Source organism: Aedes aegypti, chromosome 3 (genome assembly GCF_002204515.2).
Source record: "Aedes aegypti strain LVP_AGWG chromosome 3, AaegL5.0 Primary Assembly, whole genome shotgun sequence".
NCBI lineage: Eukaryota > Metazoa > Arthropoda > Insecta > Diptera > Culicidae > Aedes > Aedes aegypti.
The window spans coordinates 33,310,794-33,333,659 of NC_035109.1; the positions used below are offsets into that span (position 1 = coordinate 33,310,794).

At 37.5% G+C, this 22,866-nt stretch overlaps 1 protein-coding gene and 1 long non-coding RNA gene across 4 annotated transcripts in view; one reads left to right on the top strand and one right to left on the bottom strand.

The window, feature by feature from the left end:
* Nucleotides 1-221: 221 nt before the first annotated feature.
* Nucleotides 222-22,866, bottom strand: part of LOC5567370 (zinc finger FYVE domain-containing protein 1) — a 40,739-nt gene continuing 18,094 nt past the window's right edge. Inside the window, exons 1-6 of one of the 3 annotated variants that reach the window (XM_021855057.1) lie at nt 14,216-14,339; nt 12,432-13,726; nt 5,409-5,607; nt 5,131-5,344; nt 4,910-5,053; nt 222-1,024 (exon numbers count right to left, since the gene is read on the bottom strand). In XM_021855057.1, coding sequence (XP_021710749.1) covers nt 717-1,024; nt 4,910-5,053; nt 5,131-5,344; nt 5,409-5,607; nt 12,432-13,726; nt 14,216-14,230 — 2,175 coding nt within the window. In that variant the 5' untranslated portion in view covers nt 14,231-14,339 and the 3' untranslated portion in view covers nt 222-716. Of the gene's footprint in view, nt 1,025-4,909; nt 5,054-5,130; nt 5,345-5,408; nt 5,608-12,431; nt 13,727-14,215; nt 14,340-22,866 lie in introns of those variants that run through there. The other 2 variants (XM_021855056.1, XM_001657335.2) reach the window with 2 other exon arrangements.
* On the top strand, nt 11,258-11,859 carry LOC110679654. Its single transcript, XR_002502684.1, has 2 exons — nt 11,258-11,490; nt 11,556-11,859. It is a non-coding gene; the product is annotated as an uncharacterized LOC110679654 (long non-coding RNA).

A 22,866-nucleotide genomic window follows, 5' to 3' on the forward strand; every position in this document is an offset into this window, starting at 1 on the left:
TCAGTGTTGAAACAGATATTAGTCTGTTGGTTTACGTCAAGCCAAATATTTGAACATTTGTCAAAGTGTGTACTGATAGCATTAGATACCTACTTGGATGGTAGTAGGTTTCTTAAGCACAGGAACTCAATATTCAGTTCCCATGATTTTTTTGGGTGAAACATTTTAAAAATATTGGAAAGATTACCATGATTTATGAAACCAAAACAAAAGACAAGATCTAAAAAATGTATGGATATCGATTTATTAGCATTCTTTTATACGCACATCTTTCATAATCAACGATGCTATGCTCCTACAACTACTATTTCCTACTCGGAAAATTACATTTTCGCATTTGTGCCGTTTGCCTATAAATATGTTCCTATGTTAATAGATATTTAAGACCTTCATTCAATTGGATATCCAAGCTGTCGGATGTCTGCGTTTCAACTTTCACGGCCAATAATTCTAGAAAAAAAATTAAGGAATAAATTAGGATAAGCAAAAAATTTGCCAGTCTGTCTCAAAGTTCCTTTGAAATGGATAATCCAAATAGAAATCGTGCTACCTAATAAGCTTATATGTGGGCGCACATAAAAAAAATAAGAATATTACGCAACAAAACGAACGTTCGTTTTAAATCAACTATCACAATTAGAGTTCTAAACATTCTTTCACTCCTAATCACAATCGCATGCCTTCGCGTTCTGGTTATCTATAGAAAGTGATCCTATTTAATCCGAGCTTTGAAAGCAGGTGTTGCACACTCGAACATCGCCCAGCCAGCCTCGTTTGGGAACCGGTTGGCGGTGGTCCGAACAATCCGCACAGATGGCATTCCCGCAGGCTCGGCAGTGGTGCCGCCGCCGGTCGGAACTTTTCCGCGAGGGCGACCCGGAGGAGGAGGAGGCGGCGGCTCGAATCAACGGCGTCGACTGGTTGATTTCCTCCGGCGTTCCGAACACCATCTGGCAGATGTGGCAGCATGGAGCTTCCGCGTCCGGAACCCAGTACGAGGGCCGCGCGGAATCTTTGATGAGGTCTGTTGGTGGAAAAAAAGGAAGTTATTAAGAATGTTGATGGTAAGATGCATTGAGGATACTATGCCTAAGATTTTCATACGTCCGTTCTTATGAACTATTTCAAAAGAGAACTCCTGACTATAAGTCACCTTAAGAGATCGAAAATGGAATAAAATGATTTTCTTGGATTTTCCTCAGTCCAAGTAATCATTATGAAAAGAGAACCCAATCTGGCATTCGTCGGAGAGGGCTTTCCCAAGAATATTATTCAATTCACTTTAACAAAAGTATTTTTTTTTTGAATGGTATTCAGTTGGAGCTGCCTGACAGCTTAACTTGTCAAGGCTGAACCCTCGGTCTGGCTTTTGCCAAGTTTCCCCTCTACCAGGACCAATACTCAGACGGACTAGGCAATGGCGCCCACATGAACACTGTTTTTTATTAGTATTGTGACGTGGTAGTTTTTGAAAAGTACCCATATTCCCTTGCTTCTGAGAAAAGGAAGCATTATGAAAATCAGCAGCTCCATTAGAATTTGTTTGAAATAGTAGTGTAGAATTTGTTTGAAATAGTAGTGCATTACTAATATATAGTTAATTTCATTTTTGTTGTTAAAAGTATTTATTAGTCATTACGTTCATATATCCTTAAAGAAAAAGTCGCTTTCCTTGTCTGTTCAACAATTTTTCGAAACTAGCAAGTGTACCCTAATGATCGATCTCAGCGTCTTACTTTCCATAGTCATTCTTATAGTGAATATTGAAGAGTAAAGTTACCTTGGGCTCTATTACAGTCTCCTACAAGATTCATTTTTCGGTGGCAAATGCAATGCTTCACAACGCCTACTTTCTACTTGTAAATTTTGCGAAAATGAAGCTGGAATTAGATTATTTATACCGCTGTTACAAAAGAGGTATTTCTTATTACCGTGGACGTACCATATTTGACGCGGTTAAGAAAATTCTAAATTCAAACTCTTGTCAAATCGTCTAAATCTATTCGATTTTGTTGAAATTTGAACCTATGCTAGCTCAACTATTATAAAATTAGGCAAAAATCAGTAAAAAAATATTAAACGATTTTTTCTTCATGTTTGATTGACTTTTTGTGAAACACATTAGGTTCCTTATTTGACGCATCAATTCTTCAATGTGCCTAATTTGACGCACTATGTTCCTTATTTGACGCACTTACAAATAATTGCTAAAGTTTAAAATATACAAGAGTTTCAGTATTCAATAGTTCAATTAAATGAAAAAAGCGTTTTAGAGAGGACATAAAAGTTAGAACCTTCGGAAAATGTTTTGAATGACGTCATCCGGTAGTCACTTTTGCTATGCGTTTAGTTAGTGTAGAAAATAAAACTGGCGATTGAGTTCAATCTATAGTTAAGCATTATTGTTTAGTTTAATGTATTTTCGTCGTGATATCAAACTACGTTGCGCTGGAACGGGGCAGGTAGTTGCTAAAATAAGGACAAATTGGTCAAAAACTAGAACGAAAACAACCGGTTCAAAAATTACCGTTTGATAATTTTCGTTACTTATAACACGTGAACTACGCCTACTTGTCCCATGTTCTATGTCACCCTTATGGACCCAGGGACAAATATGCGTAGAACCAACGGCAGTATGAGCCTCGAAATAGATCGAGAACCATATATGGGTCATACATTAAGTACGTCATGTTATTAGGGGGAAGGAGGTGCTCTGCAAGATGTGACGAATCATACAAGTTTTTTGAAGGCTCCATATAAAAAGTGTGAAGTAGGGCGGATGGGCGGGGTTTTTGTAGAAAATAGTATGTTTTTGTGACACGTATCTCATGGATACCCCCTATTGTATAAATTATACGAAACAAACCATTGAATCTACACCTCACCTCCTGACGCATTTATTGAAGCTTCCACGAAACATTAGGGGACGCCCATAAACCGCGATAAATTGTACAATTTTCAACCCCTCTCAACCTTGGCCTCATTTATTTTATGAAAAGTGCGAATATTTTGTATGAATCGTTGCGTTTCCCTGAACCTCCTCCTCTTCCTAAAAACGTAATCTATGAATGACCCTTTACATGTGATTACATAAAGCCTTGGGTTGTTCTGCGGACGGATTTTTTTAATGCAAGCCCCATAAATATTTATTTTCCTATTTCCGATTCAACAAAACATGCTGAACAAAATAGCAAATAATTAGGAACATTGTGTGCCTAACTTGACGCACAAGATTTTCATACAAAAATATGTCTTAAAGTTTAAAAGTAGAAAACTTTCGACGTCAATTCATGAATAAAAGAATATTACTGCTTGTTGTTGATAATATTGGTGTAAAACAGCACAATAATTTCACGAAAATTGATCAACAATAGTTAGCATATTCACTAAGGAATGAAAAAAATGACGCACTTGTCGGATGCATTTTCGAATAAATTTTATTTTTTAACTATTATCAATAAAGTATACACTTTTTTCGATTGGAATCCATCAATAACATGTAAATAAAGATTAAGCAATACATTTTCGAGTGCTAGTCTGATCTAGAATTAATTTATGATAACATTAATTAGAAAATGCGTCAAGTTTGGACCCGCGTCAAATATGGTACGTTCACGGTATGGCAATGAAAAAACCATATTAAAATAAGATTGTCGCCACTTATTTCTACTCAGTGAATCTACTAGTCATTTTCCTAAGAGTTCCTAAGTATTCCCTACGTCGTATATGATAACGATGTATCTAGCTAGCTAATAGTAAGAGTGGCTACGGATCATTCTGGTTAGCAAAAGGCAAACTGAACGTCACCAATAGTATTAATGTCCACTTCGAATAGATTAATTATTTAAAATGGGCATCAATTCTATCAATGACGCAGAATGTCCGTTGGATCACATCCGAGATATTATTGCGTCTATGCCATATGAATTATGACGCGGTTTTAAGCAAAAAATGCCAAAATGTGAAACCACCACTACAGGTTACGCCTTTGGTTTCCATCATATGGGCTAATGGATTATGCCCTCCCATCGCGGCAAGGTCGCATAACCAAGGGGAGGGCCGGATAATTCACTTTAACAAAAGTAATCTTAATAATATTAAAGCTTTAGAAAAACACTTATGTTCGATGTCCGTGTGTCAGCGATCTCAGCGATCATGATTCGAGGTTTTTTTTTACTTGGGCAAACATTACACTGCGGAACACGTTTTTGTCTCAAGCACCAAAATACCGCTATTCACTCAATTAAGGGTTGCTGAATCCATTGCCGTTTTCAAAAATACCATAGCACGTGTAGTTTTTGAGATATTGGCAGTTGAAAATGCAAAAAATGACAATTTTAGCCAACTTGCATGCAAGTTTGCCAGCATGTGTATAACAATACTTATCGGCAAAGTTTATAATACTTTCCATGCGGAAAAGTTATTCTTTGATGGTTTAATAAAGTATTGTGTTTTCCCATATAAGAGAAACGAAGAATTTTGTATAGAGACATGTCGAAAAAATCGGTTTAATTTAAATTTAATCGTGCAATTTTAACCAAATTTAATCCAAAATGGAAGTTTAAGTGCAAAATAGCATGTTTAGTGGATTAGATCACAAAACAAGTTGATAAATTATACTTCAAATTTCATGTAAACATCAATAAAATCAATGTTTTATACAACCTTGGCGAAATGTAGCTAAAAATTGTGACGTGCTGGAACATTTCTGAAAATGGCATCAGATTCAGCAACCCCAAATCTACTCGAGACACATATTTTGATCCTTGAGACACGCAAAAATGTCATTTTTGTTACGCTGTGTTATTCATAAGACGTCTTATGAAAATTATTTCTTTAAAATATTGTATGAAAATCATAGTTTTTTCTTGTGATAATCAGTATCCTCATTATGGGATCGTGTAATTACCTTTCGGGTACTCTAGCACCGCACCGAGGTTGCTCAGGGTATTGAGGACTACTTCACCGTACTTTCGCGCCAGAACGTCCCCATCGCCGGGGTTATTGTTGCCTGTAGAAGACGTCAGATCTTGTTCAATTTCATCGTCAATAGCTGAAGATGGAGATTGGGAAAGATTGTCGTGCACCAACATTAATCGTTGTTTCATATTTTCCGGGGAGGAAGCCTACCTGCAGCAATACCGTTAGTGTCACCGTTGTTTCCTCGTGCCCAGAGCAGTTCGTCGCGACAGGAGTTGCATACCCGAACCGGCTCGTTCCAGCCTCGACTGGGCACCGGCATCTCGTGTTTGGAGCAATTGTTGCAGAATCCTTCTCCACAGCTACGGCAGTGATGCTTTTTGAGGTCAAATCGTTCAAAGTTGGCGGTACATCCCTTGCAGTGCTACGAAAGACGATAAAGGTCATCATGATTTCGGTTACTTCAGCACTATTGAAAGATTGCTTACAATGATCTCGCTATCCGGTTTCCAGTAGGTCGGTCGGATCTTGTCCGTCACCCAGGATTTGATCGTCTTTGTCGGTTGCGCTCCGACACTGGCGAATGCATCGGTAATGAACGCAACCCCGTCCAGGACCAGCTGGGCCGAGTGGGTCGGACCACATACGGCCAATCCGCCGTCGTTCCATACATGCACGATCTCGGTCCTAGGGAAAAGGATAACATAAGGTACCGTGGGGCAAGTGGGTAATGGAATTAGAATAGTTGAGATTCTTCAAATTCTAGAGACTTTAAATTGAAACAAATGAGGTCGTGTATATTTTTTAGCTTGACTCCCACCAAATATAAGCAGCACGCCGAAATTGATTTTTATAAAAATTGAAGAAAAAAATACAGAAAAAGTTTTTGAAAAATGTCTCCTTACTTTTCACTTGCCCCAAAAGTGGGGCAAGTGAAAAGTTTACCGTTTTGAACAATAATTTCAAAAACAAACAGTTATATTCACGATTTCTATTAGCTTTAACATTTGTTAAGGCTTCCCAATGAACAATAACATAAGTAACATGAAAACAAAGAAAATTTTATTCTTTTCACTTGAATTTTCTTCTGTTCAGTTATGTTAGTTGAAATGATTCGACAACATTATAACTGCAACATTTCTAATATTAGTTCTTACATTATAGGACAGCAAATGCATTTCTGCTCGGTAGAATTTCCACCGCTCGTTATTTGTTTTTGAGAAAGTCAAATATGACGTCGAATAACTCTTCGGAAGAAATCAAGCGGAATCCTTCAATAACGTAGTTAGAATCTTTTTTATGTGGATAGACCTATACCTCATGTTTATGTTTTGAACTAGCTTACATAGACATTCCACGAGATTTCCGTGTGTTCTCTAATATTGCAACTTTTCAGTCAACATCTTCCTTTTAATTGGCTGCCCGAAGTAGACATATTAATATTGTAATGTTTAGCAAAATCTTTTAGAGAAGTTCCATGATTTCTAATAGCTTTTAACGCTTGAGTATAGTGTTTCTTGAATTATCAGCACGTTATGTTTTTCTATGATAATTGTGAACCATGTTTACTTATGGCTACTTAAAAAGAAAACTCAAATTCAATCTCTAATGATAAACTTTTCACTTGCCCCACCTGATGAGAAAATTGACGGTGTTTAAATTTGGTTATTTTTAGGTCTACGTCGAATTAATTCTAAAACTTTTTTTATTGCAGTTTGAAACAGTCACAGAGGACAACTAAGAAGTGGTACAGGAAATTATTTTCCGCAACGTTTTTCCACTGAAAATATTAGAATAAGATTGTGCGCCGCCAACTTGTTACGGAGTAACAGTTGACAGGTTAACAATTTTTCGCTCTATTATGCAAAAATGGCTAAAAAATCTCAGAAATCTCTTACCTATCGTAATGTTCTCAAAGGCCTCAAAGGTTTACGCATGAGTTTAAAACGTTAATTCACATATTCAGTAAAATATATCAATTGTTTTCACTTACCCCATTTACCCACTTACCCCGCGGTACCTTAAATTAAAATTGTCTGTAACCAAATATGGCATCAAAAGCAGAGGTTGCGATCATATATGAAGATATGTTTTCAATTTTGAGGATTCAAGCATCTTGACGGACGAACGTGAGGTGATCGAAAGGTGAAGGTAGTATTTCGATGAACGCCAGAATGGCATTGAGAGCGCAGGCAGTCAAGACAATGGAGAAAATGTCTACGTCAGTTCAGCGGTTTTCGTAATTTTTGCTATTTCTTAGTTTTTTGTGGACTATTCAACAAAGACTTGATTATTTAAAAATAGATTCAACAACGCCAAATCTTGACTTGTTCATTATGGCTTACTTAAGGGGCACACTTTGTCCCGCCAGCAATCTTCAGATACAATGATAAGACATGTTTCGGAAAATGTGAGATTTCACAAAGTAAAACAAAATAAATCTTTTCATTCGGTACTACGCAATGAGAATATATACTAAGGTGTGGAAGAAGAAGTAATGGCTATGTATTAGTAAAGAGAAAAAACGTAAACAAAAATAACTACGTCACTAATTTACACGGCTTCTTATGGGAGGTCGCTTGCTTGAAGTTGTGGAACAATTTGCACCGTACACGGATGTCACGCACACTAAATGTCTTCTTCCTCACCTCGGTATATATTCTCATTGGGTACTACGCAATAGGCCTTTTCATGTGACAGGTCCGTCTATGCATTTGTTTACATCGGTGGAGGACCGGTGCTAACACGGGCCTGTCATTTTCATAGAAGAACTGTCAAAGAGCTTCCGGATCAGCTGATTTGAAACGTCATGTGAATAGACCTATAATTGAATATCGCACAAGAAATTCTAGCGTAACATTTGAAAAGGGCCTAACTGCAAAATGTAAACAAACTTGATTATTTATTATTCGTATCATTTTTTACGTAAATTATTCCTACATACTCTTACGGGCATGCAAAATGCATTATTAATGGTAATTTTATTCAAATTTAAAAGGGCCTATCTGAAAATGGTAAAACTAAGTGGGCCTAACTGGTCATAAAAGGGCCTAACTGAAAATTTCCATCAAAATCAGATTGGCCCTTTCGTGCATTTTTAATTTTCCCCAATATTTTTCAATATTTAGCCATTGTATAGTGTTTTCTCACATAATGGAACCTAGTGAAATATTTGAAAAGGGTCTATCGGCATAACGTAAAAATTGAGAAATGCTCGATTGAAGATTCTGTAACATATTGATTGTTACTATTTTAAACCCATTGCCATTTAATAGTTTTAAACTTTTGTTCGACACTCATAGTCTATTACTGGGCCAAGTAACGTCTTAAATCTTATATAACATAAAAACTAGTAAAAAATGTTGAATTCAAACATCAATGGCAGATAGGCTTTTTTACGAGTCTTCAAACCAGTTAGGCCCTTTGATTGAACAGGGTTTCAGTTAGGCCCCTCCAGTTAGGCCCTTTTATTAAACATAGTTCCAGTTAGGCCCTTTTGGAATTTGTTAATTTTATTGATTATTGAAGTTATTTTCAAAGTTTTAGAACAAAATCAATCGATTGTGTGAGGAAATCAACATTGAATTTTGAAAATTCTTTATTGAAGATTCAGTACTATATTGATTATTCATATTTCAACCCCTTTCTCCAATTTACTATTTTTATGCTTGTGTTCGACACTCATAATAGTCTTCTAGGTGGCCCATAACGTTTTAAATCTTAAATAACAAAACAACTCGTGAAAATGGTTGAATTCAAACATCATCGGCAGATAGGCCCTGTAACGAGTCTGCAAACCAGTTAGGCCCTTTCAGTTAGGCCCTTTGTTTGAACATGGTTTCAGTTAGGCCCCTCCAGTTATGCCCTTTTGGAACTTGTTAATTTTATTATTTATTGAAGTGATTTTCAAAGTTTATGAACAAAATCAATCGATTATGTGAGAAAATCAGCATTGTATAATAAAAATTCTTTATTGAAGATTCAGTACTACAGTGATCCCTCCATGAGTCGATGTTCCATGACTCGATATCGACTCATAGAACTATACTGGAAACAAAATTTCATGGTTACTATGATGGTCCCTTCAAGAAGCTTTCCAAAGGATTACTGATGACTCGATATTTCCATGAGTCGATAGTCCCTTCAATATCGACTCATGGAGGTTTCACTGTATATTGATTCCTATTTCAAGCTCATTCTATTTTTTACTAGTTTTATCATAATCTTAATGCGAAGTTAGTAGAAAAACTGTTTTTTATCCTGAAAAAAAAAATTACATTAAAAATTTTGAATAATTTTTATTTGTTGCCTCTAGTTGTGGATCGAAATTCAAAAGCCGCGATTTTCACAAAAACAAATTCGTTTGTTTTTGTAACAGCCCTGCAAGAATTCTTCTTATACTTCTTCTTGGCATTACGTCCTCACTGAGACAGAGCCTGCTTCTAAGCTTTGTGTTCAATGAATACTTTCACAGTTATAAACTGAGAGCTTTCTTTGACAAGTTGCCATTTTCGCATTCGTATATCGTGTGACAAGTACGAAGGTCTCTATGTTCAGGAAAGTAAAGGAAATTTCCATTACGAAAAAAACCTGGTCCGACCGGGAATGGAACTCAGATACCTTCAGAATAGCTTTGCTTTGGCTAAGAAAGGCCCCAAAGTATAATACAAGTAAAAAAGTGAATGGGTTTGAAATAGATATAATCAATAAGATACTGAATCTTCAACCGAGAATATCCAACATTTAGCTATTACATTGTGTTTCTCTCGCTTAATTTTAAATATTTAAGAACAATGAAAATCACTTCAATAAGCAATAAAATCAACAAACTCCAAAAGGGCCTAACTGGAACTATGTTTAATAAAAGGGCCTGACTGGAGGGGCCTAACTGAAACCATGTTCAATCGAAGGGCCTAATTGAAAGGGCCTAATTGATTTGAAGATTCATTAAAGGGCCTAACTGCTGATGATATTTGAATGCAACGATTTTCACGAGTCGTTATGCTATTTGAGATTTCTAACGTTCTGGGCCACGTAATAATGATTTTTTTTATAGAATAGTTTCCAATATTTAGCTATTATGATATTGTGTATTTTTCTCACATAATCATTAAATTTTGTCGAAGAATTATGCAAATCACTTCAATAAGCAATAAAATTAGCAAATTCAAGAAGGGCCTAACTGGTTTGAAAATTCGTTAAAGGGCCTATCTGCGGATGATGTTTGAATTGAACTATTTTTACAAGTTGTTGTGCTATTTCAAATTCAAATCGTTGTGAGCCACGTAATAGACCATTATAAGTGTCGAACACAAGGGGTTATCCGAAAATGACGTCCATCAATTGGGGCCTCCTCCAATGGGGGGATGTACGAAAATGTGACAAGTGCATGGATTGGGTATTGGAAAAAGCGTGACAGAGGGGGTAGGAGAGTTCTAGAAACCCCAAAAACGATGGGGGTCATTTTTGGATCTTCCCCAAGTATGAAACTAGTAAAAAGCGAATGGGTTGGAAATAAGAATAATCAATATGGTACTGAATCTTCAACCGAAAATTTCCAATATTTAGCTATTATAGTGTTTTTTCACATAATCGCTAAATTTTGTTCAAGATTTATGCAAACCAATTCAAAAATCCATAAAATTAGCAAATTATAAAAGGGCCTAACTGAAACCACGTTCAATCAAAGGGCCTAACTGAAAGGGTCTAACTGGTTTGAAGATTCATAAAAGGGCTTATCTGCCGATGATGTTTGAATTCAACAATTTTTACGAGTTGTTGTATTATTTGAGATTTGAAACATTATGGGTCACGCAACAGACTTTAATGGGTGTCGAACACAGGTATGAAACTAGTTAAAATGCGAATGGGTTTAAAATAGGAATTTTAAATATGGTACGGAATCTTCAATTGAGAAATTCTCAATGTTTACGTTTTGCAGATAGGCCCTTTTCAAATGTTACGCTAGAATTAATGCTTGATATATGCACCGGTCGAGGATCTTTTCGGGTTGAAAATTGTCTCGACTTCCCAGGGCATAGAGTATCTTCGTACCTGCCACACGATATACACATGCAAAAATGGTCAATCGGCATAGTAAGCTCTCAGTTAATAACTGTGGAAGTGCTCATTAGAACACTAAGCTGAGAAGCGGGCTCTGTCCCAGTTGGGACGTAACGCCAGAAAGAAGAAGATATGCTCAATGTTACAACCCTGAACTTATCCTTATCCCACAGTTGTATCAATCTACGTATCACAGTAGATACAAGCGGCGCGGCGCCTCGGATTTAATCAACTGTGCCACCCACGCATAACGCGCATTTTCGAAACGAGTAGGCCATGAAAAACTGACGAGGTCGATGAGAGCAGAATATTTGGTCATTCAAAAGCACACCCTCGAGCAAGACGGAAGCAATCAAAAAAGTTCCCGAAGCAAAATTAACAGCAAGTGAAAATTACCTCTTTTGGAATTCAAGAAGAACCTACCTCAACTTTCGGAACCGATATCCACCCTTACTCAGCAAGGAGAAATTCAAACTTTTGAACACCATGGTTAAGAGAGATCAAAATGTAAGTTTTCCCGAAGCTTCCAGCAATGCTCGAAGGTAACTCTTGACTTTACTCCCTTCTAACAGCCACCCCGCGATGAGCAGAGCGATGTTGAAAACGACCAGCAGCCCAGTGACGCCATGGGACGCCGACGACGATCTCGCTCCCGACGCCGTTCCCGTTCCACGTCTCGCCCCCGAGCCAGCGCTCGTTCATCGTCCCGCCGACGTCGTAGCCGCAGCCGTCGTCGCCATTACTAGAGGAGGATCGCTTCCCCACCCCCACCAGGATAAATCCCATCCCGCCCGGCTATGCTGAAAAGTGGAATCATTCAAATCCTGTTACTTGAGCCGCCAAATAAAATAGTTGTGTGAAATCGATAAAAGAAAATTCATAGTTTTCTTACTTCAGCACCTTATCCAGGGCCACATTTACAAAAGTCCCGGGGTCACAATCTTGGGGGGTCTTTTTTCCCAAAAGCTGGTAGCGCCGGTGTCTTAATTAGGAACTTTAGGGACCGCATGCTTGGAAAAAGACCACCCAGGAATAAAAAAAACTATATCAGTGGGTGAATTCCGACGCGTATTTTCATTGAAGAAAAGCAAATTTTCTTGCTAGTGCGTAATGAAAAAAAAAAAAAAAATTTCTCGAAGAAAATTATCGCCAAAATTGGTCTACAGGAACCAGGATTTTTTATTGAAATATCATTAAAAATCCGAACAGACACTTCTCAAAAGGCACCTCTATGATTTTCTTTGAGGATTCTTGACATTACGCCAGACTCTTGTTTATGGCGAATCCAACTTCCGTTCGAATCCATGGCCCACTTAGTTTCGCTGGCGTAAATACACGATTGTTTGCAAATACCCATTGATGGGTGAAAAACATGAAAAATAAAATAGGCAATAATTTAGGTATGAACAAAAAGACCACGAGAGGTCCCCCGGAAATCCGCTTCTTACCTCACAGCCGTCTGTTCTGGGGACTTGTTGCCGTACCAGTGCTGCCGGGAGCGGTAGATTTCGCCACAGTGCGGGCACTCGATGACGGATCCACTCCAGGCGTACTTGGCCAGTCCCATCCAGGAGGAATCGTTGCTCGTTTGCGTTTTGACGTTGACGATCACTTGCCGTCCGTTGACATGGCACCTGTTGCACAGGTAAACTTTATTCTCGTACTGGTGCTGGTAGGAGCAAGGGCCGGTGAACTTGTGGTCCTCCTTCGAGTCCAAGTGGCCCATCGAGAGCTGACACCGCACATTGCAGGACTTGCAGAATGTGGTGCAGGTGAAATACTGCTCCGGGAAAAGGTTGTACGGAGTGGACGAGAGTTCTCCGCTGAATTTTTTATTCAATGCCACAAGGGCTTCGAACACCACGTTTGGCTGCCGGGGGGACCTCACCCTTGTATCTTTGAGCTCGTTCTTCAAGGCTAACTTCAGAGGCTCGTAATCGGTTGAGGTGAGATAGGTTCGTGTCCCGACGTAGCGCAATGAACTAAATGCCGATAAATCCTGCCGATGCTTGGAAAAGTTTTCCCTTAGAATATCCTCCTCCTTTTTCCCATCGGCATCTTCTTTCAATGTTTCCGTATATTTCGTCTCCTGGAAAATGATCACTGCTGGTCCTAGCGATTGCGCCGTCAGCGTAGAACCAAGGGATTGCAACGCTCCGGAAAAATACTTCGTAAAGGCCTTCGAAGCCATACCTAGGAATTTGTACATATCTGTCCCCAGCCGCTCGGACTGCGTCCGGTAGATGATAATATCCGATATGGCCATAACTTTGAGCAGCATTCGCATCTGTCGGTTTTCGTTGTTGGTTACTCCCAGCAATCCCTCGGTATCCAAGCATAGGACATTATGCTGCTGATGGTACGAAGCCCAAATGCCTACCGTGCACGAATGCTGCTCCGACGAAGTCTTGAACACTTCTGATCCGCCAAAAAAGGTATGATTCATGGTGTGACTCTTCCCGTGGCCTGTGTTCCCAAAGATGGACACCACTTTTAGCTTGACCTCGGGCGGGGCACCGAGCTGTTTGCAGAACTGCTCCGCTGAACTGAGCTGAACGTTTTCCTTTTCGTCCATGAGCAGAATACTCCTGTGCTTTCCACCGTTTCGCTTCGATCCATCGTTGGATGCCAAATACAGCTCGCTGCTGTCCTGTAGGCTCAAGGAATGCAGCGATGCCAGTTGTGCTGTATCGTTCATGAAATCCGATTGAAGTAGAGAATGATTTCTTCCCAGCGACGTCACCTGCGGGAGAGACATAAGAGAAAAATCAAAACGTTACCAACTTGTGTGTTTATGGAATGGTGGATCGTATCCAAAGAAGTAGGTACTCAAATAAAGAACTTTTCCAGGCAATTATCGCAGAAACTATTGAAGGTGAGTTAAATGTTAAAATCCTGCTAGAATCTTCGAAGCAACTTCTTTTGATGAACTTTAGTGAAAGTGCGCAGAATAAGGCGCGGTCACTGTAATGTTTTTCAAACAAATGGTTCGATCGACGTCATCAGAATTGCAAAACCGCGCGGAGGCAAACGCGATAAGGATGAATCTGTGCGACTTGAACAGACCAAATAGGTCACTACCATCCTCCTCAGAGTGCGATAAGACGACACGGGACTTCAATCGGAATCTGATGCAGTTTGCGTGAACGAAGGGTTCAAAGAATTGCGGATTCAAGCTTATTGCGTCCTTGAGTGCGGATCTTTCTCTAGGCGACGAACTTTCGATACATACCATCGTTGCGTCCATTTCCCTAGGGAATCAAATCTGGTAAATATCTCTCTGGCAGACCACGAAATAATAACCTAGCGAACGAGGACTGTATACCGACGCGGACAAACAGTTGAAACGTTTTAAATCTAATCGATGATTTACCTCCTGCCAGCCGATTAGATGTGGTTGGAGGCGATACCGCGCCACAATCTTAGATTAAGGGAAATGTCTCTAAACAAAACCGTGATAACGAACTGCTGCCTGTGTAGGTTACAATAATGCTTCTTTTATGGGTCACGAAAAAAAAGCAACGTCGCGAGTTGAAGATCTGATTTTTTGACGTAGTCTCGGCTCAACCGAAGAATTATTTTTCGAAAGTTCTCAAAAGCGAAAATTCGTATGCTGAATTCAAATCACATAAAATAGGGAAACCTCAAATTTTGAGCCAGAAATATTAAGATGTAGAGGTGGCGCACTTGGAGGTGAATGGTCAAGTTATGGAATATGACCTTCAGTGAAGTCTTCATAACTTAGCATCATTCTTTTCAAAATTAAATTTATGAAAAATTTGTCGAATATCGAATTTGTCTAGTCTTAGTTAAAAGTGGTATTCTCCAAATTTTTCCTCTTTTTTTGGTTGACTGTAACTTCATGAATACTTAACCGATTTCAAAATCTGTTCACACGCGTTCGAAACAAATTTAGTAGTTTTTAAACTGAGGGTACAACAGATTAATTTAAAACATAGTTTTGACTTAGTTATTAAACAATAGCTGCCCAAAAACATGCATTATTAACGAAAAATACTATATTTTTCAATTTTTTGCCAGTTACACGTTGATACGTAAGCTGAAACTGTTTATTCTCATTTGTTAAAGCTTCATAAAGGCCTAGAAACTGTCCCTGGCCACGATCACAGGGTTTGACGGTGCCAAAGTAGAAGGCGCACCATAATAATACCCGTCTGTGAAACATATCACCTTTCCAATACTTTGGCACACCTCTAACGGTTCATGATTTATCATGAAACGGCTGCATTCAGGCGGAGGATCTGTTAATATGTTTCGGCATATTATCAGGTCCTCTTCGAACGGAGGGACCGCCAGGGCTCATTAGTTACTTATAAACCAGTGCTGGTTGTTGTTGGTTCAGTTCGTTTACCACGAGCTGTAGCATCCTTTGTACTAATCAGTAATGGTTGTTATGTTTCGAAGCTACACGGTAAAAAATAAGCACCATACTATCAATAGTTCTGCACTTGGTTTCGCACTACTGTTAAATCTTGACAAAATCAAGGTAACAGCACTTGAATTAAACGTTGCATGTTTTGATTTGAAATAAAAAAAAAGTTAAAATAAACATTTCCGCCTGAACCAGATTTGAACCACTAATCTTCGGAGTGCAAGTCTAGTGTCTTACCTCGACACCAACTCGCATCTGTTGAAAGGGGTTGAGTTGATCTCAATCAGTTTCTACAACGAGCTGTCAATGATTGCTTTCATACAAAAGACATGATGTTCAAAATCAACGACTTTTCACTTCAGAGTCTAGTTCTAGAGACAGTAGAGCAAATCCAAAGTTGAAACCCTTCAAATCATGGTGATTGTTGTTTTGAATTGAGTCAAGTGATCAATCTATTCAATCGAACGTGCTGATTTTTTACCGTGTAACGTGTGATCAATCGTTTTATCACAGACAAACAGACGTAACACTTAGAACAAATCCCGATAAAAATCATAGTTACGAGGACATGTACGCCCAATGCTAAAATCGATAGGGGAATTCACTTAAAGTTGCGTAAAATGAGAAATTACCGATGAAACATTTCAAATGAAATATTCCTATTCTGGTTTAATACAATAATCTAGTTACCCAATAATAACGTCAGAGCACACAATTTTGACTGAATTTTGTGCAGCTTCGTTCACTGACTAAACCAAATTCGATAGCATTCAATCGGTTTCGAAGTTTATTGCGTTCAATTTGATCATGCATTTGTTCACATATGTACATATATTTAAACGAATAATTCTGTCACTAAATGGTTTCTTTCTTTCCTCACTGTGAGTTAAACAGGACCCTCAATATCCGGAATGTACAGTACATCTTGTCTGTAAGAAAATAAACTGGATGAGTGAGGATTCCAAACTTCTCGTTTTTGAAGAATTACCACTGTCTATAATGTTACAAAAGTTACCATTCTGATGCCACAACGCGCCAACAAAAATCATACTCTCATGATCGCTTTTAGGTTGTTTTTCATGTCTGATAAGATCACAAAGTTGAAATCCTTCAAACGAGGTTTCTCATAAGTTCCTAAGTTGGAATAATGTTTGTTTATAATGTTTTTCGAACAGTTGCTACAACGACCAAAGGAATCGTGGATTGGTCGACTGTCATAACTCAACAATTTGAAATCTTTCCTTCGAAGCTTACGCAATTTTATGAAATATTTTAAATAATCAGTTTACCGCGATATACACGATGAGTTACGCCGATTAGTGAATACCTGGGTACTGCGGTCTGACTCAATATGCTTGTCAAGCGGGAGCCTGATTGTCGGAGCCAAACATTCTAGATTGTGTTTATGTTACTTGTGAGAGAGTAATGTGATCTCGTGAGAAAGTATTGTTATCTCAGAGATAAAAAATATATTTATTTTTGTTTGTTTTTTATATTTCAACAAATTAAAAAGTCTAAATAATATTCAAGGAATATACTTATTTCAACAAAGCGTACCTAATATACACACAAAGATAAATACTTGACATTTCATGCGCAACATTTCAGACTTGTCGGTTGAGTATTTCTTCTCCATGCTTTTAGCCACCCACATAATCTTCAAAATCAAAGCGTTCGAAATGCTGGCGCCATCGGTGTTTCCGAAACTCGAGCATGTGCTAGAATAAGGGCGTAAGTCGCATGATCGATTTCTCTTCATCGATCCTCTCTTCTGTGAATAAAGGTGACAAGATGCAAGTTTGTCAGCATTTTTTCACCTCAGGACGCAAGGTTGCATCGCTGCCAAGCGGTCTGAAGTGAAAAAATGCCAACAAACCCGCATCATGTCACCTTTATTCACAGAAGAGAGGATCGATAAAGAAAAATCGATCATGCGACTTACGCCCTTATTCTAGCACACGCTTGAATTGATTAATCAGAATCGTCGTATTCACTCAGAAATAAAAATAGTCACAGAATTACTAAAGTTTATGCATCAATGACTATTTTCTATCTGCCTCTCTTTCATTCTTCTGTGAATTTCTACACTAAATGTCATTTCACCTGGGTTGAAGCTTAGCGATGCTTCAACCCAGGTGAATTGACAAATAGGAATAAAATTCCCTGCAGAACGAAAGAGAGGCAGATAGAAAATAGTAATAAATTACTAAAATTTAGTCATTCTGTGACTACCCGTGTTCCTGAGTGTTCGATGTTATTCGATTTGATGCTATGAATCGAGTTTATACATCTTATTAGCCCACCTTCTTGATTGAGGGGGTATGCTACGGCCGGAATAATCGATAGAAGCTGACTAGAGATGGTCGGGTCTCGGGTTTTTAAACCCGAAACCCGACCCGAACCGGGTCGGGTTTGAAGGTTAAAAAATATCGGGTACGGGTCGGGTTTGGGGATAATTGTTCACAAAGTATCAACCGGAAAGCTTCCCTATGCATCAGAAACGATAAATTTATCGTCTTTTCGAACTCGGGTTCTATTCGGGTTTTTATTACAAAACTTTTCGGGTTCGGGTCGGGTCCGGGTTTGCTTTTAAATTTTTGTCTCGGGTTCGGGTCGGGTCCGGGTTTGAAGGAATAAAATAAGTCGGGTACGGGTCGGGTTCGGGTTTGAAAAATGTGAAACCCGACCATCTCTAAAGCTGACATGCTTCTTCCAATTGCTCCTCCGGCAATTTTTGAACGAACTCAGCGTTGTAATTCACAAGCACAGTCATATAAAAATGGAATAGATCCACGCACTTCTCGCAGACCCAGTATTAGCCGATTTCCCAATGAGAAAGTCATTCGAGCTAGGACGTATTCAAGTTCTCCAGAGAGAGATCAGAGAGCGAAATTTGATAAACAGAGAATTCAAAGTGACGTTCGAGGGAGTAATACGACAAGCTCAATTCTTCGCAAGAAGCATGTTTCAAGATTTGCTTGAAATTAAAAAGGGATTTACTTCCGCAGCACCCAGGTGAATACCCCTGATGTGTTTGGCCGACGGGCCAACAGATGGCGGTAGTGTATAAACGTCAAACACGAACAAAAACGATGCGAGCGCCGATGGACAATTATGAGAGTGTTACGTCTGTTTGTCTGTGGTTTTATAATGCACCATAAGAATGGGTGTTTGGTGGAACTGCGCGGAACACTCGTTGTTATTAAATTTAGTGATTGTGAGGGTGCTAATAGTGATTTTATAATAAAATCTATGGTGATGAAAATTTGAAAATGAAATTGGAAGTGATTCTGATAGTTTTGTTTATTTTAAACAAATAATGATTATGTATAATGATGTGAACTTTACTAATTTAATAAAGGCCATAATACATTTTGCAATCATTTCTCTGAATATAAACATTATTGTCTAGTTCTTCAAACATGCATGATAAAAGTGTTAATAATGACAGCGAGTGCAGAAGAATGGATTGAAGTGATTTTGTTTTACTGTCAGTTTCTTGATAGTCAGGGCTGGTAGCAAAAATTGGTACCGAAAAAAGTTATTTTAGTGACCAGATTTGAGAAAAAAAAGTGACTAAAAAGTGACTTTCGATTCTCGAAAAAGTGACCAAAAGTGACTTGAAAATCAACAAAGTATTTTATTTTGTAAATTTCAATACGATTTGGAACATTTGAAAAAAAAATAAAATTTTTGTCGTTTCACATTTCCATCCAAACTCTCCTATTTATTAAGGTTAATATTTTATGTAACCAGGTCAAGATTACGGAAAATGTTATACTTGGGCATTAATCAATATTTCAAATAAAAAATGATGGTAGAAGATCAAATATGATTGAAATACTTCTTAAAACCGCGTCCTTCAAACGTCGACTTTAAAAGAACAAATGGTTGATATAAGTGACATTGGAATTTTCCATCAGTAAGTTTAATGGGAAGTACGTTTGGCTAAATAGACATTTAGCATAAAGACGATAGGTTTAACAGGCTGTCCTTTTGAGTTATTCTTTTAAAGTAGTTAATAGCACTAATCTTCTAATATTTCAATCAAAATTACTTGGGACACTTTCATGATTCACTTGACATTGGGGGTTATAGTTGGTCGAATTGGAATGAAAAATACTTCAATACCGCGCATATTATTGTCAAATATAAACTCTGTGGTTTTCAAAAATCTCCTGCCGAAGTGAATCAAAAAATCCAAGAAGAGGACGCCTTACATTTCTTTGAAGAATGCATGCAAGATTTCATGAACGATTCAATGAAAACGATAAATTGACGATAAATTAATAGTCGAAAAAAACAACTCGGTTTTACGCCGTTTTTTGAAACAACGCGTTTTTTTTACGTAAAAAAAACTTAGCGTATGCTCTAGCTCAGATCTATCCGGCCATTTTTAAAGATTTGGTTTGCAAATAAAGTCTGTCCTAGGAAGCATGATAAGTTTTAACTCTTAAATAGAACATTAAATAATTATTCTTTGTTATTAATACCTGCGATAAAATAACTTAAATATAATCTATTTTTTTATTTATATGATGCAATGGCGTAGCCAGAAATTAATTATTTTGATACCGACAAGAAGATGTTCTGGTGATAACCTAACTTAAAACTTGACCCTAATTAAAAAAAAACCGGTGCATTATTTTCTCCCGAAAATTTAGCTCAAAATAGTTGAAAAAAGTGGCTTTTTGACGTGAAAAGTGACTTTAGTTGAAATGGCTTCAAAAAAGAGACTTTAAAGTGACTGGCCTCAAAAAAGTGACCAAGTCACTAAAAAGTGACTCGCTACCAGCCTTGTTGATAGTGCTAAATTGTAATTTGAATAGTAATGACTCTACAGCAATAAAAATAATGAAACATTTAAATTGAATATCTATTAATTACTTAGTAATGCTAACGGATTGTAAATGGTAAAAACAATGAATTTATATTAAAATGGTGTGATGTGAAAATTAATATAATGGAAAGTATATCTGAAGTGTATTACGAAAGTTGATGAGTGATAATAGGTGATGAACGTGATAGTGTCGCAAATAAAAGTGACGATAGTGAGTGATGAAATGAAATGGGGAATGAGGACCTTTTAATAAAACTATTTTGTTCTTCACTTTAACCACTCTAGTAGCATTTCAGGCCTTATCATAGAGCGCTGCATATGACGAGCCTAACCTCACTTATTTGACAGCTGCTGGTCCTGTTGTTTACGTTTCGGACTTAGTCGTTTTTTCCATCATTTTTTCATCTTCGCATTTCCATCACCAGCATGCTGATGGTGACGATTTTCCACGGTAGGAAGATAGAATAATACGATCCGTGGGTATCTGCAGTGGATTTGACCTCTCCTCGCAGCAAATTTTCACGAAATTAAGAATGATTCGAAAAAAGTACTAAGTCCAAACTGTAAACAACAGGACCAGTACCTGTCAAAATTGATGCGTGACGTCACAGTGCAGTGGAGTATAGTTTGGTAGTAGTCTAAACTACTAGACTGCAAAACTACGGTAAGGGCTGATTGCTGCTAGGGTACACAGTGACCATTTGAGCAACATTGCTTAGGAACGTCTGTGTGATGAACGCAATAGAGGCTTATAAAAGCAAATGCTGGGAAGAAGCTTAGGCCAGATTAAAAGTGCCAGTACTACCCCTTAGGGACGTTCCGATATTGCTATGTATCGATATTTGATTCAATACGATTATTGAATCGAAGTATCAATACCACCGATATATTGAATCAAAATATCGATATATCGCAATATCATTTGATATATTTGAAGGCCGCAAAATTTTTGTATTGCTTAGTTACCTGATGTTGAATTTTCAACAATTCGCAAACAATTCTTTAAACCCTTAATATTATCGGAATTTTAATCGATATGGACATGATTATCTTTTTTTATAATATATCATATAACAATTGGTATGTGAACTGCTCTCAAATATTAAAAAATCAATTGTTTCACAAGAAAAACCCTACAATTGTTAACCAAATATTGGTTTACGATATATCGGAAGGAATTATCGATACCATCGATATATTGAATAAGAAATATCGATACCAAAATATCGAATATCGAAAGCAAAATATCGATATTCCGATATATCGGTATATCGGAAGTATCGGAACGTCTCTACTACCCCTATCGCTACCGAAAAAAAAAATAATAAATAAATAAATAAAAATAAAGGCCTAGAAACCAATTTCTCATAAATATTATAACACAAATATTTTTTGTAATTTTTAAGAAATATATGCACTATTCAAATCATGTTTCTGGGTACTTTTTGTTGAAAAACTAAGTCAAAATAATTTTATAAACAACTAAATTAGCGGCAAAAGCATGTAAAAGTCCTGGAGTTGGATGAGTATTCATGAAGTTATGGTTAAACAAAAATGGATAAAGTTCAAAACTAGGCTCAAAATTCATGAAATAACCTCAGCGTAGCTGTTGGAACACGCTTTTTATATGTTTTGATACTTTGGCAAGATGACCAGACAATAAATGGATTCTGAAGTCTTCCCGGTGAAACAGGAGACAAACACTTCGAATTATCGATACATTGAAGTACCGTAAACCGGGGTAACTTTGATAGTTTTTTCAAAGAAAAATTCAATATTTATGCATTCTGTTTATTACAATTTATATTTTTAAAACAAGTACTGATATCCTAGCTATCGATTGCACTTGATGGATTGCCAAAAGGTTTATTCTGAATGGATATATTATTTTTCATATAATCGAAAGTCGGGTTCCTGTTTTGGGGTAACTTTGATAACAAAGTATAAATCGAACAAAATTGAATCAATTACGGAACATTTATAGGGCGTTGCATACCTCTAGGCGTTTAACGCTATATGGAAATTTCTGACTTAGATTACAAAAATGGTCGCAGTTTGTTAAAAATGCTTTTCGCTAAGAGATTTGAGACCGAATCCATCTTCTACTATAACTAGGCTGTCAAGGATAAGTGACTAACTCATTATGACTTCATCAAATAGTGATCGTAGAACAGGTTGTTTGTAAGCATTGCAAAAATGCTAAAATCTTATAAATTTTCAATATTTGTATATAAATCCTCAAATGCACTTGATTTCAACGAAAATAGCTTTGACATGAAGTATCATATCAATACTCTTTACTTTTGCATCCGTTTTGCTTAACTGATTAACAGAAACTTCGTTTTTTTCGTTTAATATGTTGCTGGTCTCGCACTATCAAAGTTACCCGCATTATCAAAGTTACCCCGTTTTACGGTAACATGTTGTTGAAGTCACGTATACAGAATCCGGTTATTTTCTGGTCATTTGACCGAAGTATCATGGGGCCCTCCCTCCCCCTGTTGCGTTACGTAATATTTGAACGATCCCTTAGAATTCGGTCTTTGCCGGGCCATCTGGACGAAAAGTAAATACAGACAAATATGTTTCAACAGCTACGTTGAGGTTATTCCATAAAGTTTAAGTAGTCGTATGTACAAAATCTAAATTT